Below are 19,134 nucleotides of genomic sequence, written 5' to 3' on the forward strand. Positions count from 1 at the left end.
ATCCATAGAAATTATTCAATGAATCAGTTTGTGTAAATAAAAATATCTTAAGAGGGGATTAGATCATTTTTAAGTAGAACATCTCTTCCTTAGGTGATATATAAGGCACATGGACACTTCATTTTAAGTAAAAAATATCAAATGTACCTTTGGTTTTTAGCTCGGATTTATGTTTTCTAAGGGTGTTCTTTTCATAAAAACCTTTTGTTCGCAATAAAAAATTGACTTTAAAAACTCTTTGTTTTCAAGGGTCGTGTGTCTTCTCTCTTCAGCAACTTGTTGACATTTTTTGTAGCAACAACGCAATCTTTCATCTTCGGGTGTTTCAACCATGCTTTGTGTGATTATCTTTATCTCTTTTATGATGGTGCAATATGAGAGTTTTGGTCATCTTTGCTCGACATTCTACTGTGTTTGCTTTTTTTCGCTCGAGTAATTCAAAATCCTCCAAACAACTCTAGCTCACACACATTGACGAGTCCCTACTTTAAAGCACACAACATATGCCAAAGATGCTTAGATTCATTTTCAAGCAATGGTCAATGATTAGATTCTTGTTGGTGGTTAAACAAATAGAAGTTGCTTGTATCGATGTGTCTTGATCTTATCTATTGTTGATTATACTTCCTGTAGAAACTTCAACGACAAAATAAGCGTGTTTACAAAGCTCTCAATGGTTTTATCGTCACTGACATGTTCCCTTTATTATATCATAGAGGTGCTTGTGGCCTGAGTTGCTTAATTCATACGGAGTCATGAGCCTATAGAACACGCTTAAGGTATTCACCACCCACTCATGCACTCTCACATATGTACCACTATATTAGCCATCGCGTATAGTGTCTCGCCACGTAAACAAGACTCCCACATAAGCAAGACACCCAAGCCCAACTCCTAGTGTGTTTGTTGCAGGCCGTCTGAACACTGCCTTAGAACCTAAAATGCATTTAAGATTCTTGTTCAACTTTCTGCGTTTCTTGAGCGGCGAACTTCTTGTATTTATACCATCGTGCCGAGACGCAGTAAATGAGGAAATTGGCGACTTGTAGAAACGTGAGTGTGGAGTAGAAGTACTCGAGATGGCCCCTGTTGAGATTCGGGGGAAGCCATGCAGTGTAGCGATGAATGAGCGACACCAAGAAGCTGCTCAGGTAGTTCCCTGCCGAGATGCTGGTCCAGAAGAGCGCCATGGCAGTGCTGCGCATGCTCTCCGGTGCCTGCTCATAGAAGAACTCCAAGTGCCCCACCTGCATGAAAGCTTCAGCCATCCCATTTAAACAGTACTGGGGTACTAGGTAATACACAGACATGGGAAGGGAACCCATGTCCAAAACCCCCGCCGCCCTTGCTACCTTCTTCCTCTTCACCTCCACAATCGCTGCCACACCAGTTGTTGCCATCGACACCACAAACCCCACCCCCATCCTCTGCAGACATGTCATTCCCCGTGCATGACCTGTTACCCTTGCTGCGAACGGCATCAGAACGCGATCGTACAATGATACAATTACCAGCATTGTGATGTTGCTGAAAACGGTCATGGATGCTGGAGGTATTTGAAAGGATGAGCCAGACACTATGTGCCGGTCCAATGTCCGTGCTTGGAGGACTGAAAAGGTATGTTGTTGCACAGAGGCGGTAATTAGTATGATGCCTGATGCCCAGATGGGTGCCATGCGGATGAGAATTTTCATCTCTTCGACTTCAGTCACGGTGCACAGCTGCCATGGATTCAAACTTCCATTTTCTGTCTTGTCTTTTGGCGTTCGCACAGCAGCTCGGTCCAGAAAACTGAAAATCGTTATGTTGAACATGCCAAGTTAAAGCAGTGTGAGGATGTCGCATACTATTAAATGCATACAAATATGCTGTACCTGAACTGTTCAGTGTGCATTAGGCGGGTCTGCTGGCAAGCAAGACTCTCCTTGTCGGAGAGTTCATACAAAGGGCCCACATAGTCTGTAGTCAAAAGCCGTCGCTTTTTAAAGGCTGCCATAAGCACATGTGCAAGTCTTGTGAAGGGGCTACCCATCGGAACTTCTTTGAAGTAGAGAGGCATGCCAAGAAGGAAGCTAACAACAGACAGAAACATGAGGGCTGCAGGGATGCCAAATCCAAATCCCCACCCAACGTTATCCTGGATGTACACAACCACAGTCACAGCCAGAAGGGATGATACACCCGTGACAAAGAAATAGCAGTTGAAGAAACTCCATGTACTTAATGCCATTGGATGCTTAAGATCGTGCTGTTCAGTTTTGCCCTCCCTGTTTTTAGTGCTACTATCGCTGGCATCTAGAAGCTGGTCTGCTCCAAATGCAGCAACGCACGGGCGAATGCCGCCTGATCCTATCGCAGTCAAAAGGATTCCAACAATGACCACCGCCAATTCCTTTTGGGATGGCGATGGGCATAGCTTAGAACAAGGTGTTGGCTCCAGCGATGGGATTGTTGCAGAGAGTGTTAGTAGTACCGTGCCCTGGATTTCTGACGTAAGTCAGTGACATTCGATAAATATAGTGGCACGAAGAGCTATTTAGGAGATATTATACCAGAAAGAAGATGACAGAAGCCACTGCGATCGTCCAAAATCGCCCCACATATGCATCGGCTAAGAAGGCCCCTAAGAGCGGTGTCAAGCTGGATGTTCCTCCGAAGTTTGTGAGCATGTTGGCGGCTTGCACGTAGTCCATGTGCAGTACTTGAGTAAGATACATTATCATATTTGCACCAGAACCTATTGCGCCCAACTTTTCACATATCTCATTCGCTGCATTCATGAAGTGCAAGTATCACAAAACAGCACAAGTACGGAACTAGTAAGTAGTGTACACGTATTGATGGTCAACGAGATTAATACCAAAAATGAAGGGCATAGTTCTCCATCCTCCTTTGCTACTTGTAGTCATGTCAATACAAAGGCGTGTCTTTTGGTCTGTGTCTGGGATGCGAATCTCGAACGTCCCGGTTGTTTCTTGTAGGTGATTTGGCTTACCATTCTTCACTTCTTCTTGTTGAGTCATCGAGCATTGAACTTCTTGGGAAGCCTGCAAAACAGTGGATGATTTATTTTGGGAGCAGTAAGACCTCCAACTCAACTTGAAATTAAACAACTGAAGTAGAACAAGGCTCTTTGTTATTACCATATTTTGTGGCCTTTTTTGTTACTTAAATGGAGATGATGTGCATGGCGCGGATTCAATAATGAGTTGTGCACTGAGATATATGAGCAGTGCCTCCACACACACTAGAGCATAAGAGGGGAATGACCATCCAAATTTAAGGAATTTTAACAAAGGGCTCCATTACAAATCGAGTTTTCAGCTTGCAGGCGATCTTTCCAGCAGTAATTCAGGTATACTGTGGCATTCTATGTATACAAGCGTTACAAGTTCTAAAGTTAGCTAGTAGTGCTAAGCTATCTCGGGCATTCTTTATGCCGTGTGTTTGATCATTGTCCCTATGAAGCGCCTTTGGAACTACTTATGGGACTTGTGTGACCGGATAATATGACATAAGTTAAAAATTATGGGAGCTTGCTAGCTGATTGGATGAAACTTTAGTTAACCTTTCAAAGACTTATTGTCTGCATAATTTAGTGAAGAAGGAAGTCATTTACTGCTTTGCAAAGTGTAAATCAGGTGAATTTATAGAGCAAAGACCAGCTCAGACTAACAGAAAAGCTAGCCTCACATGTAGGAGATATCGCATGCAGGATGTATGGACGTGTGGTTGGTGGGGAGGAAAAGGAGAAGCCTAGTGTGTTGTATTACGGAACTGTGGTCACTACTCTGATGCAAACATGCAAACATGCAAGCTGTCTCAGGTAGTGGGAGCCGTCCATTTGAATGAGGGTATTAGAAGGGGAAGGGATACATGTCTGTTTTAGGGTAAGCTCGATTATGTCGTTAATATGGAATGTTTAGTACTCTATGCAGGAAAGGTAGTACTTCTCATTTTGATAGAGAGAGGCAGCTAGTGCATATGGTGCCCCGACATGGGGAATGGAACCGACGACATCCTTGATCCATTCCCCCCATGCTTGTGTCACTTAGAGCGGGGGGAAGGGGGGCACGAAAGGGTTACCATTGATGGCATCATCTCCTCATTGCCAAAGATCAACAGTGGGGTGCCCAATGAGGACCACTCCATCCACGCCATTGATGGGTAGTGCGGCTCCACCCAGCAGCACACTGATTAGGGCAACGGTTACCATTGATGGTACCATCTCCTCTTGCCAAAACAGATGTGCTCACCATTGAGGGCAATTAGGACCGGGATGGGTACCTTGAGAACGTGAGCTCTTGGGTGAATCTCAGCCACCCACGATAAAAGAGCTTTCTGTATTGTCAGTTCAATGGAAAGCTGCGCGCTTAGGTGGGTGCGGGCATGGGCCTCTTTTCACTTTCCGCCCAAGATCATCAGCTCTGATGAAAGTACCCTGTGTCACTATGGTCTCGTCGCGGCACGTCGGCTTCGTACCCCGCTCAAAGCTCCGTTGCGCTCTGTTTTCTTGTGCTGGTGCATCTTCGGGTTCACGTGTGTACGTCAAAGGCTCGGATATCCTTTTCGCTCTCGCATGAGCCATTTTTTAGCAATTTTGAGAAGGAAAATTACAAAGGAAAAGAAAAAATTAACACTAAAATTGGTGAAAATTGAGACGGCTTTCATTCCCCCACACCAATGTGAGCTGGCCGTTTTTTAATTTGAGCAAGTTTTGGATAAAGCAAACCTATCTTTTCCCGAGCCTTGTGCATTGTACATCCCACAGAGAGAATGATGGTCGCTTGGAAGGGGCAAATTTAGGTAATAGGATCGAACCTTGCTTCTTCCAAGCTCGTCTTTAATTTTTGTATAGCTTGTCCTTTTTTTACAAAAGAGATTTATCTTCAAGTGCCTTAGACCATATTTCTCACCAAATAGCTCTCAGCCAGTGGCATTCCTTTGCCTCGTCACTATATGGCACGGCTTTGGGTCAGAGGGGATCTAGGGCCCAAATTTGGGGGTGCGAGGCGGCTTTAATCTCCGCCATCGGATCACACAGTGAACTAGGGGTGAACTAACGGTGAACTAGGGGCGGGTAAGCTAGGGGTGGGTGAACTGGGGATGAACTAGGGGCGTCTAAACTAGGGTATGATCATGTGCCATGCCAACATGGACAGCGATGCGCGCTAGCGTGGTGGTAAGGCATTCATGTGGCAACCGAGACGTCCCAGGTTCAACCCACACCCCGCGAGGCGGGTGAACTAGGGGTGAACTAGGTGGGTGAACTAGGAGTGAACTTGGGGCACCATTATTGCCCCAAGTTCACCTCCTAGTTCACCTCGAGTTCACCCCCAGTTCACTGCGTGATCCGACGGCCGAGATTAAAGTCACCTCGTGCCCCCAAATTTGGGCCCTAGATCCCCCCTAGCCAGAGCCGTGCCATATAGTGACGAGGATTTGCGTCTACAAACAATGAATTGTTTCATTCAAGGTTGACTTTTGGGGCTATTTCCTTGTCTTTAACAGATAGAAATGCCAATCTCTCTTCAAAAAATATGTTAAATCAGCAAAAACTATTTTAATCTCCAAAATTTGACGGGCAAGGGTATCTGACAAAAATCACCTCTCTTGTCATCCTATGAGCCCACAATATCACCAAAAATCCTACTTTTGTCATCTTATATTAAGGAAGACTCAATTTTCCTATGAAAAGTTGCAAAACATAATATCTTGAGAGAGGTTTGCAAGATTGACGAATTTGTCTAATATAAGGGGTTTCCAAAGCATCATGTGCCATGCATTCAAGACATATTTCTGAGATTTTTTGGAAGTATTTGTGGATGACCTCTGTGGATTTTGGAAATATGAGAGGTGTTTGGGGGATTTCCACAAATTTTAACACAACCTACACCCCTAAAAACCCCTTGTCCTTGCAGCTTGAACAAGGGTTGAAAATGTTGAAATACTAAGTGCCACCCAGAACACAACATTAACATCACCATCTGCAGGTCGTAAAAAGTCACGAGTTGAGCTCACACTTGCATACTTATCCCATGTTTGCTCTTGCTTTGAGCTCTTGCTTTGAGCCCCCCACTCTCTGTCATGATGCCACATTGTGCCCTTATGATGAACTCTTTGTTGGTTTCCCCCTTGGAACAATCACTTTTCAAAATGTGTATTCTACCACGTAAGTTAATCGGAGAAGATTTTTAATGGTCACAAATGTATACTTTTATACATACATTAAGAGGTGAGTGGGGGGTTTTTTAATAGGCCCACGTTATAAATGTAACATGTATATTGGGGTATTATTAATAACCTGTTAAACGTAGGTGATATAGGGAGCTTTTGATGAGTGACCACTCCAAAGTTTCCCCATGTAGATAAAATGTGTTCCAATTTCGGTGTAAGCATATTTAGTGGATGAGCCCTTGCTACGGCCTTACCACACCTTTGGAGTTGTAGCAAAAGTTTTGTGCTTGACAAGCTTGTCCTTGACACACAATGTGACATCCTCATCGGTCACAGTTACCTTGTAATGCCTCATGTGCTGACTAAGGAATGATTGAGAGTATGAAGCATAGACACATTCCTCTATGTGTCTATGTGTGTGTGTGTGTGTGTCAATAGGTCTTTATCTATTAATATGGATCTCTCTCCTTTTGACATATGCAAAAATTGATGCTAGGATAAGTAGGTAAAAATATTAAAAGAGGTGAGATAATAAGTAATCACCAAATGCGAGATAACATTATAATTAGCAAATACATACAAGAGAATTACACTAAGTTTTGTTTATTTTCATCTCTTGGGCCCACTAGTTCAGGTGGGCTTTACCTCTAATTTTTCATATTGGGGTAGTGTCTAAACCCGTATAAGAATGCTGATGACAATGTGACATTATTTTTGGAGAACATTAAGCAATACTTTGTGAACAAATTTGTTATTTGATAACACATTTCTCTTTGGGATTCTCCTTTCTCTAATGATTCCTTTCTTTGATTAGCTTTATATTCTTCTGTTTGATTATTTAAAACTTGTTCCTTATCTTCTTGATTGTTTTACAACTGATTGTGGAGATATTTGTTGGATTTAGGATTCACATACAAAGCTTAAAGAAGAAGGGGAAGTTTATGGGCACACAACACAATAAGTAGTATACCTTAGCGTGGAAGTACTAGAGTGAGAGATGCCCTAGGGCTATTGGTTGATAAGAAATTTGGAGAAAAAACCTCCTAGTTAGAGAAAAGGTGCCCCGACAATCCTAAGTGTATTCACACACAGCAAATCATGGGACAAGTGATGTGATGAACCTGAGCTATTGCTCATGTATGGGAAAATGCCAAGTCCTATGAAATTTGATCAAGCCACAAAGGGGAGTAAGCCCAAAGCTTTGCAAAAAGCTTTGGTTTTCTCAAGAGGAGAATCCTTTGTGAAAAGATCAACAAGCTTAGCAGGCATAGGCGTTTAAGCAAGACTAATCTCTCTTGAGAGTCTATAGAGATTAGGGTGGATAAAATAGAGTCCCATTCATGGCATTTGCATAATAATGATCACTTAATTGCACTCTACAGATTGAAATAGAGTGTAGATAAAAACTTGACTAATCTCTCCTGTAGAGAGTCTATAGAGATTAGGGTGGATAAAATAGAGAGCCATTCATGGCATTTGCATAATAATGAACAATTAATTGCACTCTAGAGATTAAAATAGAGTGTAGATAAACACTTGATAACTAGATTGATTCAAGACTAATCTCTCTTGTAGAGAGTCAATAGAGATTAGCATGGATAAAATAGAGACCCATTCATGGCATTTGCATAATAATGAACACTTAATTGCACTCTACAGATTGAAATAGAGTGTAAATTAAAACTTGATGACTAGATTGATTCAAAGTAAGTACAAAGAGGCTCATTAGATAGAGCTAGTATACGCATCTCATATGGCATCATACATGACATCATAGGAAGCTTAAAATCGGCCCAAATCCACTTGTGAACTCGTGGGTGCTCTTTTAGGCCACTTCAAAGACCTTTTAACTAATTTTAGGTGATTCCACACCCTCTAGAAATGCCCCTCATGGGTATCTACACCTTTAGGTGTCTTTTCCACATGCTACCACATGATTCCATGCCACTTAAGCATCCAGTAGACAACAGGTGTTACCCATGAACCTAACAGAGCCTTATCCTAACATATTGGTACCACACCTCGATGTGCTTAGTGCAATCATGGAATACTAGGTTCTTCACAATAGCCAATGCAATCTAAATGCCGATAAAAACAGTGGTGGTAGAATGTGCTGCAACACCCAAAAATTTTGTAAAACATATAAGAGAACACACTCAGTTGTAGCTATAAAAACTAGAGAACACACTCAGTTGTAGCTATAAAAACTAGATTACACGCACACTTAACAAGTAGAAGTGATGATAGTAGGCTACCTCTTCCTCAACCATGGTATGAAAGACCTATCTGAAGGGGATCGGGGAGCACCACAGACGGAGAGTGAGAGAGAGAGAGAAGGAGACACACACACGATGTGGGTGGGGAGACTCCAAAGAGTGAGCAGCCCCCTATACACTTATGCTATGTATAAGGTATACAAGTCCGTGGGCGCCCAGACTCTGAGCGGCCGGGCAAGGCACAGACGCCTATACCCCAACAACCTCCCACTTAAAGGCGACTGTGCCTTTAACCCAGAGAACCTAGTCTAAAGACTACAAAAGACGAGAGAAAACCGCTCTCAACCGATGCCCACTGGCTGGCTGTGATCGTGTGCATCCGGCTGTCCTGCTCCCGTGTAAGTCCATACACCACCAGACGTACCGCACAGATACTGCAAGTATGTACGCAATACCTGCATATCTCCCTCATGCACTATGCCATCATCAGTCAACAAACGACTGACAACCCCAACTGCAAATGCTCCCACTGCAGCTGCGATATCCGGTCTCAAGATCAACATCTCATACATGAAACCACCAAATGCCGATGCAATGCTAGCGGGCCCTGCTAGCTCTACGGAGCATGCATCAACATATATATCCCTGGCAATAGGCATCTCTGACTCATAAGGCGTGTCAGCCACATGCATCTCCTGACTGTCCACAAAAGACGCATCAACCTGTCGTGCAACCTCGGAGCAAACCAGCTGCTCTAGGTGTCTGCTGGAAGACATATCCTGCACAACTATATCCCCATGCTCACTGTCGAGCATAGAAAGGAATGATTGCATAATCGCTGACATCTCAGTCTCCTCTGCAATCATCCACTGCAAACATGACCACTCAATCTGCTGTGACTCACTAGAGCTCTCATGCTCTAACTCCGTATGCATAGACTCTTTCACAACGTCCTCCTGTCGTGACTCACTAGAGCAAGACCGCTCTACCTGTCTATCCTGCATAGAAGTATCTCGCACAACTGACTCTCTGCTTTGCTCAGTCACTAGCAAAGCATGCATGTCTGACTCTGTCACCTCTCTGTGTGACTGCTCAAGTTGTGCCCCAACCGTGTGCACAACGAGCTCACTACTCTACACTCCATGCAAAGCATCCTACAACCCACAAGCAAAAGAGACTCGCCTGCTCTCTCGCTCTCTACCTGGTTGCGTGATCACAGAGACAACACCGTCTCTCCCGTGATCCACATGCAATGGGTAACCTGTACCACTCCTGGCACCTCTCGCAATCACTAGCGAACCCAAATGCATCACAAAATCTCGCTCTCGTAGCAAAATCTGACATCCACAATCTCTAAGCTAACCAATCGAGATCAAACTCACTGTCAAATCTGGTACATAGCGCACATGTCGTAACAAGTAAGATGCACCACTCGGTAATGACAGTCTCACATCTCCTGCACCTGCTATCGCATGCACCGATCCATCGGTCAAACGTACACTGCCAAGCATCCCGCTAGAATAGCTACAGAACCATGCACGATGCGGCGTGACATGAAACATAGCATCTGCGTCTAGCAACCACTGCGAAGGGAGTGCACTATCCACATGTATAGTATCTCGTGCATAGCTCGAGGTAAAAGTGACATCCCCGTCACTAGTATACTCCGACACTACATGTGCCTCAACTGTCAAAGCAGCTGAGTCCATGGCATCACTACATACATCTCTGAGACTGCCATGTCTCCCACGATGTCGCATACGACGAAAACAACGCCGTCTAACGTGTCCAGAATGACCACAATACCAACATGTCACCTGTCGGCGTGCTCGTGAATGTACATGTCTCACACGAGTCCATGATGACTCGGATCTATCATACATTTCATGTAATCTGCGCCAAAGTGCTCTCGAAGTAGTCTCATACATAACAAGAGCATATACAGATTCCGCAAGGTGCAAAGAGAGTGTAGATAGTGCCATCTCCTCTAGCTCTTGCCACTGATCGTTAGACATGTTTGAAGATCTACGTGCATCACCACTCAATGGTCGATGCAACCCTCGCTATGTCAATGCATCAAGCATACACTCTCTCCATGCTGCAAAGTCTGACCCATCAAACATGCACATTTCGGAGAGATCATAACCTGAGCGATCACCTGTCTCTGCCATGAGCACAATGTAGCAAACTAGAAAGCAAAACCACCTCACCAACAACACCTAGAAACTATCTACAAATATGGCCAGAAACACAATGTAAAACCTGTGAGATACACTCCAAAATAGAGCTCCAGCAATGTCAATACAAGCCTCGCCTGCTCTAGTATCACACTGCAATCAAACGCACTACTTACAAGACGCATTCATGACGACCATAACCTTGTGCATAATCTTCACCGAATCAGCCCTGAAATTCAGCCCAAAATTACAAAATTCTCAGCCCTCTTGCATGGCCAAAAATAGTCCGTAATTCAGCCCCACACTACGTACCAACCGTAGCGCATAAAGAATTAGCCCAAAACTTCTCCAAGAAGTTATGACTTGTTTGGTCTGAAGATCACCTGCACACACGCCGTCATAGAGATACATCTGTGAGCTAATCACCAAGCCCACACTGTGCGGTATCGATGCATACACACGCACAAATCGCCCACCTGCAGAGAACACCGCACACAAATGCTGAGTGCAACCCGCAATCTCTACCTAGATCGCATAAATGATACACATAAAACTCCTGGGAAAATTTCGCCAGAGTCTCGACGCACAATGGCTATCAACACAAAATAACCATTGTCCTGCAAGCTCAATACAATGAGCAATCAATGCGCATCAAACTACACTCAACATACATGCATAAGCTCTGCAAACCTGTGTCCAACAAATGCTCACAAAGAGTACCACAGGTGATCATACATGTCATCCATAACCAACCTCTGCACTTGCTCACAAGATCTACTGCTCATCACATAAGCATACATAGAGCATTACCCGCTCAAACACCATGTATGCAAGCCACAACACTGCAGAAGAACCACTCAACTGCAACTGGCAACACCTGTGGGAGTACTAGACTCAACCTGTACCTGGGAGTCAAACCCGATCTTGTAATGCCTCATATGTGCCTGCTACCTGCAGTGTACACGGGTAAGCTGTCTGCAGCAAATAAAACAACAGAGCCCAAAACTGTCATGAAAAACAGTCTCTGTGTTTTTAATTTCAGACCCACTTGCACTCTGAATTAGAAAACAATTCCTTCTACAAAGTCGTAGAGCTCAAAGCCAGCTCCGTTTTGAACCAAAAAGTTTTGGAATCAGAGCTCTGTAGCTCAAGTTATGAGCAAAACAGTAGACTACTGTCAAACTGCCAAAAACTGAACGACTTTCTTTTGTGCTTCTTTGAGCTCATAGCAAGGCTCAAACTCACTTCCCACCTCGATGCATGAGCTGAATGCATCAATCTCACAATGCTCCCATGTCTATGGAAGCTCCAAGCTCCAATCTGTCGCCGATGTAGCCATTGCAAAGCTTGCCCGAAGAGGGAAAATGATGTACACTGTGGGCTGATCTGTAGAGGAACTCTGATCTGTGAGCACTAGGAAGCTCCTGAGAGCTCTCCTGCAAGCCTCTGTATGGCTTCCCACAAGCCTCCTCTATTTCTTTGCTCAGATCTGTGACCTCTCCGCCATAGCTGACGAGTTCATCGCGAAGCCGTCCATCTACGCTCTCACACCAGTCGCTCTGATACCAATTGAAGGGGATCGGGGAGCACCACAGACGGAGAGTGAAAGAGAGAGAAGGATACACACACACGATGTGGGTGGGGAGACTCCAAAGAGTGAGCAGCCCCCTATACACTTATGCTATGTATAAGGTATACAAGTTAGTGGGCGCCCAGACTCTGGGCGGCCGGGCAAGGCACAAACGCCTATACCCCAACACTATCAAGCTTGAAGCAAACATCATTTGTGGACACATGAGTGTCATAGCAACCAAGATAGCCTCACCCAAGAACCATGAAAATTTGGTAGTAATGATTCCCCCTTGCCAGGTAAAGCAACCCAAGATATATATTTCCACTCAACAAAAGATCTACTTGTAGCCTAAAAATGCCTAAAGTGTATTCTATGCATAAAATTTCTCACCTATGAGATTGCAAATTGAATGTCCCCCGACTTTGCATTGCATACATTACCATGGTAACCAACGGCTTGTAGAAAAATGATGCCGTCAACATGATCTTGATCATCCTACATACTAAGATTTAAATGTGTCTCCATACAAATAGCAATGGATTATAGTCCAAAACGAGACAACTAAACTAGTATGAATACAACTAGGTGCATCCAATTTACAATCATCTAATGTATGCACTAGCCATTTTGGCTTACTTTTAGCCTCCTCATCATCAACCCTGTTCTCATCTAGTACTTTATGCACATTTTAATCAAGAATAAGATTATCTATTTCATCATTTGAAACTTGCATAGGCTTATATTGTTTTTGCTTGATCATGCTCTACGTGTGATTGTCAACCACTAGTACAAAGAGTCAATAGTGTGTCACACATTTTTTTAGGTGTATAATTGTCTGTTTGGTTTTGCAAATGATACAACTTGTGGCCCTTGCTTTCAAAATTATACACAAAAATATATTTCATAGCCTTATTGTCTAATTTTATTATTTTTCCTCAAGTGCTAAAGTGCAGGTGAAATAATCAAAGACATGCAAGTGACCAAATGAAGTCGTCTTGCTCGTTAAGCTTCATGCAAAGTGATACAATGCAAGACCTTTGTGAGACACTTGCTAAGTACATACACATCACACAAGTAGCCTCAAGCCAAAAACCATATGGGCATGCCTTTGTATTGACTAGAGAGTCTCTAGTCTTTCTCCCACTTTCATTTTCACTACAAAATTTTGTTTAGGATGTTTGTCTTTCTTTCAGCACACAGACTTTGTATTAGATTGACCAATTTGTAACTTGTTAGTCTCATAGGTCATTTTGGCCTTTTGTAGACGTTAATATATCATTTCATTTCATCTCTCTCTCTCTCTCTCTCTCTCTCTCTCTCTCTCTCTCTCTCTCTCTCTCTCTCTATATATATAAAACGAAGGGTGATCATGTTACACCATATACACTTTGGGCCATACACATAATTTTCTTAAAGCACAAAGAACTTCAATCTTTGTCTTAATTGTATGTATACAAGGATGCCTTGAGTAGTCATCATTGAAAGTCCTCAAGTATAAATGGCTCATAAAAGATGATATATGCACAGTCCACCAATGTCAAAGTGGACAAGTTGCAATTTGTGAGTAGCTTACATTGTACCGACCTATGTATACTTAGAATGCTCCTTTTTTCTCAAAATATACTTTAGATACATGTCAAAATGGTGACTCTGGATGCAACAAAACAACCGCCTCAATTTTTTGCATATGCAACAAATTGGCAATATTTAGAAGACCAAAATGTGCATGCTAAATCTTTCAATTCAAACTAGTAATTGAATTAAAAATAGTGTATGTTGAATCTTTCACATATGTAGAAATAGATAATAAGTGCTTCTTGATCCTAGGTGCATACATTGCATCAAGAAGTATGAAATAGCTATGAATCATGTCAATAACCACACAATATCTTGCTCCCTTGAATGGATAAGAGGCAATACTAACACACATAATAGTATTCTTGTTAGGGATAACCTTAAGAAGAGTGAACATATCATGATGAGATATGACGTGCTTCGTAGCACAATTTTCAAAGTACCATACATGTCAATCTATGGTCACTACCATACATACATTGCATCCTGAACAAAAGGGTCATAATGACAAATGTATACTTCATCTCCACTCTAGAATGTATACTCTACACAAAATTTGCATTAGAAGAAGCACTTGTAATGGCCATTTGTGCCTCTTTTGAAGGGCGGTTGTCCCGTGCGAGTGTGTTCAAGGAAGGTTGTGTATAGATGAACAATGAAGGGTTAGTATGTAAGAGTTAATGAGTTAGGTTCACATGGGCACCCAATCACATGGCCTTTACCCCACAATATCCCACTTAAAGGTCGATGTGGCCGTAAGTGGCAATTATATCCGGTATGTACAATCGTGACACACGACAGCTTCATCCTTGTACAAAACTTCTCAATCTACACCCATTAACTCAATGCAATGTGCAAATCTCTCCGTAGCTAGGCTCTTTGTAAGGGCATCTACTAGGTTGTTGTCAGTGTGGACCTTGACAAGTTCCAAGCACTTATCCGTCAATGCATCCCAAATGATATGATACCTCACCTCAATGTGCTTTGACTTGAATGAAATAGGGAATTCCTTGCCAAAGCAATGGCACTCTGACTATCATAATGCAAAACTGGAACCTGTTGAATGTATAGGTATCCCACTAAACGTGCCAACCATATAGCTTCTATGCTAGCATCTGACACTGCAACATACTTTAGCCTCTATAGTGGAAGAAGACGTACAATCTTGGAGAGATGATCTCCAAGAAATGGCTCCTCCTGCAAATATGAAAATGTAGCCGGACGTAGATCTCCTACTATCTCTGCAACCCGCATAATCTACATCCGTGTAAACAACAATAGATGCATCACTATTGCCGAAGCGTATACCAACTAAGCACTCCCACTGCAAATGCAATGTCTGGCCTATAGATACCATAGCATACATAAGATTGCCTACAACTGAAGAGTATGGCACATTTTCCATTTCTTCTCTCTCAGCATCTCACTTGGGAGAATATTCCTTGTTAAGTTTCAAATATGATGGTAGTGGAGTACTCACTACCTTCCCTTGCATATTAAAATGCTGCAAGACTTTGTGGATATAGGATTTCTAAGATAACTCAAAATTGTCTCTTTTCCTATCCCACTTGATACGCATACCAAGAAAATGATTTGCTTGGCCCAGATCTTTCATAGTAGCAAAGTTTCCGCTCAACATTTATTTCACTTTGGCAATCTCCTCAGTGGTCTTTCATGCAATGAGCATGTCATGTACATATAAAATGAGAACCAAAGAACCATCACTGGGTTTCTTTGTATACAAGGAGTGATCCTCTTGACTCCTTCTAAAACACTGGGACGCATAAAAGCATCAAATTTTCTATACCATTGTCTAGAAATTTGCTTTAAGCCATAAAGTGCTTTCTTGAGTTTACATACAAGCTCCTCCCTGCTAGGCTGTTCAAAACCTTCAAGTTTCTTCATGTAAACATCCTCTTCTAAATCCCCGTGAAGAAAAGGTGTCTTCACATCCATTTGGACAAGCTCCATGTCCTCTATGGCTACTAGGCCAAGCATTGTACGCAATGTAGTCATCTTCACCAGTGACGAGAAGATTTCATCAAAATCAACTCCCTTTTGCTGCTTGAATCCCTTAGTAATCAATCTAGCCTTGTACTTAGCTTTAGGATCATCATATGAAAACTTCTTCTTGTTAACCCATTTGCAAGGTAAGGCGTGCTTGCATTCTGTAAATTCAACCAAGTCCCATGTCTTGTTGTTCACAATTGAGTTATACTCAAATTGCGCAGCAGCCAAATTCAGCAAAGCATGTGGTGGTGGTGGTGCATACACACACACACACACACACACACACACACACACACACACACACTCATCTGACAACAGACAGAGTCGCATTTCGATAGTTCTGCAAAATAAAATTGATTTTTTTTTAATTGACCTTGCACACTATCTTTTGTGTGCAAGGGTCCATTCCCATCACAAGCCCTCGACACCCCTCTTTCCCCATCATCGACTCGCCAGTTAGGCCCCCCACTCACACAAGCCCGAGAAAGTGTGAGTTGAGGGAAAGAAAGGAACCAGACAGAGATCCTCTCATCGCTAGAGAGAGCGTGAGAGAGAGCGAGCAAGTGAGAGAGTGCTGTGAGAGAGAGAGGGCTTGAGAGAGTGTGATCGAGTGGAGAGAGAGCGAGAACAGGGATTTAGGTTTTTGATGACTACGACTTGGCGATTCCTCTTTGGCCCGGACTACGACATCCTGGTTGAGAGTGTTTCTCCCGGACGATTTTCTCGGCATTCCTCCTCTACAGCTTCAAGCATTGACTATTAGCATCAGTTTTTTTACACTATTTTGGCGGCTCAGCTTTAGCGTTCTTCTCGTCGTTTTGCATTGGCTCGGCATCGATCTCAAGCATCGGCGATTAGCCGTTCCGACATCGATTTCCACACCGATCACGCGACTATTCGGCTAGCGTGCTTCCGTCTGGCGATAGAAGAAGACATCGACGACGATTGCCCCTGGCACATTGGCATCCAGATCTCGACATTAGCAGGAGATGATAGAGCGAGAGTGGCATTAGCTCTCCCCTACCTCCATCCAGAGCAGCCCACGACTCCGACGTAGTCTCCCCGGCATTTCGACTTCGATGATTTTCCAGTTTTTCGGCTTCGACAACACATATCGACACATACGGCTCTGATGGCCCATTCTAGAGCGGGTTTTCCCTTGAGCGTGCACAACTCTTGTACAATTTTTTCGATTGACATGTTTACCAATCGATAAGGTAGTGTGTGTTAGTTTGCCAGTGATTTTGCTCACAGGTTGCACAGTCTTTGCAGTACACTCAGTGATACAATTAGCAGACTTTGGTTTTTAGGTACTGCTTAGAGAGCAGTCTTTCCACATTCATTGCGGTTCATTAGTGATTGCCAGAGGAGCCCACAAAGGCTTGGTATATCCTATGCATGTATCTGAGGTTTGAGACCGCATAGTCTTGATTTTGTTGTTGGCATGCTTTGAGCAAGAGACAAGACGTGTCTCCTTTGCATGTGGGCTCCACCATGCTCACGAGACAGAGCATTTAGTAGTGCAAGACGTGCCAGTAGACTTTTTAGAGACATAGATAGAGCGGCAGCGCTCTAGTGCGACACAAAAAGTGTTGTCAAAGTTTGTGCAAGCAGAGGCAGAGTAGGTCTGCTCCCTAGAGACACAGACAGAGATGACAGAGATGGAGTTGTTTGATATGCTCATGTTAGAGGCTGATGAGTTGGTGCGAGGACGCACAGTTTTGCCTATGGGTGACAAGGACGTAGGTTTCCAGTGTCGGTGTTGACACATCCATACGTGATGGGTAGTCCTGATGATGCAGTGATTGCAAGATAGAATAGGGGAGGCGACTACAACCAGGTTTGCGCAGATTTTGTCAGCGTTCGGGCGTTTCATGTTTGACTTGTTAGTGTCGAGGCCCGACCTCGCAGCTGCAATGGGAGTATTTGCAGCAGGGGTTGTCAATTGTGCGATGGATGACACTAGCATGATGCATAGTGGAGTTTTGCAAACCATACAGTGGGATTAGATGAAGTCTCTAGCATGAGTACATACACTCGCCTACAACCAGAGCCGATACGACTGCGTGTAGATCTATAGAGTGAGCCAGTGGGCATAGGTTGAGAGAATCTCTCACCTAGTTCTTGTGCATACTAGTAGTTTAGCTAGTAGGTCTCACTTATCGGCGCATCGCCTTTAAGTGGGAGTTTGTTGGGGTAAAGGCATTGCACCTTTGCCTAGGGCCGGATGTCCGGTGTCCGGCCGCCCATCCACCGTATGTACACTTCCTTATTCTTTGTATACATAAGAATAAGGAGTTCCTCACTCATTAGTTCCTGAGGCTGCTCCACCCACAGCATCTTGTGCTTCTCCCCTTCCCCGCATGCACGCACATGCTCACTCACAAAATCTACTTTATGCTCAAGCCAAGAACCATTGCCAAAAACAGTAGTATAGTCTAAAAAATCAAGCTGACCAACTGACACCAAACTCTTAGTCAATTTAGGAACATGTCTGACTCCATGAAGCATAAATTTGGTGCCATTTGTCATGCATAACTTGGCATCTCCCATATTGCATTTATCAAGCTGATAAGAATCTCCAAGCTTGATGGCACCATGCATAGCAGTATATGTGGAGAACCACTCCCTATGGGGAGTAACATGGAAACTGACACCTGAATCAATGATCCAATTTTGCGCATAACACTCATCAAGAGCCCATAATGCATTTGGACTCAAATTGAAAGTGAGAACAAACACATCTTATGACTGTTGCACGTCAAGAACAACCTCTGGAGGTGGAGATTCAACCACATTGATCTCCTCTATGTTTACACTGCTCTTTGGAGCGTCAGACTTCACAATAGCTTTGCCCTTTTCACGCTATAAAACACAAAAAATCTTTTTTTAAATGGTCTTTATTACCACAATGACAGCGTTCTACATTTCTCAAGTCACGGCCTCGACTCTTGCTACAATTGTGGCGATCCTTACAATCATGTGAATGACCACATCTGCGGCTACGTCCACCTCTTTGCCTATGGCGATTATGGCCACTTGCCATATATGCATCTCCATGCCCACCACTATCAAGAGATTGACGTCTAATCTCCTTGGTGAGCAATGCACTAGTAACATCATCGAATCTTACTTTACGGCTTGGTGTGGAGTTACTAATCGTAGTATTGAATGTATCCCAAGAAGAAGGCAAAGAGCATAACAATAAAATGTCCTTCATTTCATCATCAAGATTCAACCCTTTTGATGTCAATTGAGAAAAGATGCTATTAAACTCATTCAAGTGTGCACTAACACTGGTACCTTCTTTCATATATTTTCTTTCATATTCAAACGCATAAGTTTCTTCATCAAGAAAAATTTGTTAGAAGCAGTTTTTTTATCCCAAGCTATGCATAGATAGTCC

At 43.3% G+C, this 19,134-nt stretch overlaps 1 protein-coding gene across 2 annotated transcripts; it reads right to left on the reverse strand.

The window, feature by feature from the left end:
- Positions 1-594: 594 nt before the first annotated feature.
- LOC147437946 (protein NRT1/ PTR FAMILY 3.1-like) lies at positions 595-4,237 on the reverse strand. Of its 2 annotated transcripts, none has more exons than XM_086487338.1 (5): positions 4,087-4,237; positions 2,861-3,047; positions 2,553-2,770; positions 1,875-2,479; positions 595-1,791 (listed from the first exon to the last, which is right to left on the reverse strand). In XM_086487338.1, exons 1-5 carry the CDS (start codon positions 4,159-4,161, stop codon positions 948-950), a joined length of 1,929 nt encoding a protein of 642 aa, XP_086343464.1. In that variant the 5' UTR covers positions 4,162-4,237; the 3' UTR covers positions 595-947. The 2 variants fall into 2 exon arrangements, with proteins under 2 accessions (XP_086343464.1, XP_086343465.1); XM_086487339.1 differs by lacking the exon at positions 4,087-4,237 and adding an exon at positions 3,144-3,978.
- Between the last annotated feature and the right edge of the window lie 14,897 nt (positions 4,238-19,134).

This window comes from Adiantum capillus-veneris, chromosome 17, assembly GCF_014529385.1.
Source record: "Adiantum capillus-veneris isolate H3 chromosome 17, ASM1452938v2, whole genome shotgun sequence".
Taxonomy (NCBI): Eukaryota; Viridiplantae; Streptophyta; class Polypodiopsida; order Polypodiales; family Pteridaceae; genus Adiantum; species Adiantum capillus-veneris.

Bases quoted from the DNA above. Each gene is read 5' to 3' on its own strand.
- LOC147437946 (XM_086487338.1), bottom strand. From the start codon at position 4,161: ATGGCGTGGATGGAGTGGTCCTCATTGGGCACCCCACTGTTGATCTTT. The intron at 3,048-4,086 runs GTAACCCTTTCG...ACTGTTTTGCAG, and splicing joins AGGAGATGATGCCATCAATG to GCTTCCCAAGAAGTTCAATG. The intron at 2,771-2,860 runs GTATTAATCTCG...TCATGAATGCAG, and splicing joins AACTATGCCCTTCATTTTTG to CGAATGAGATATGTGAAAAG.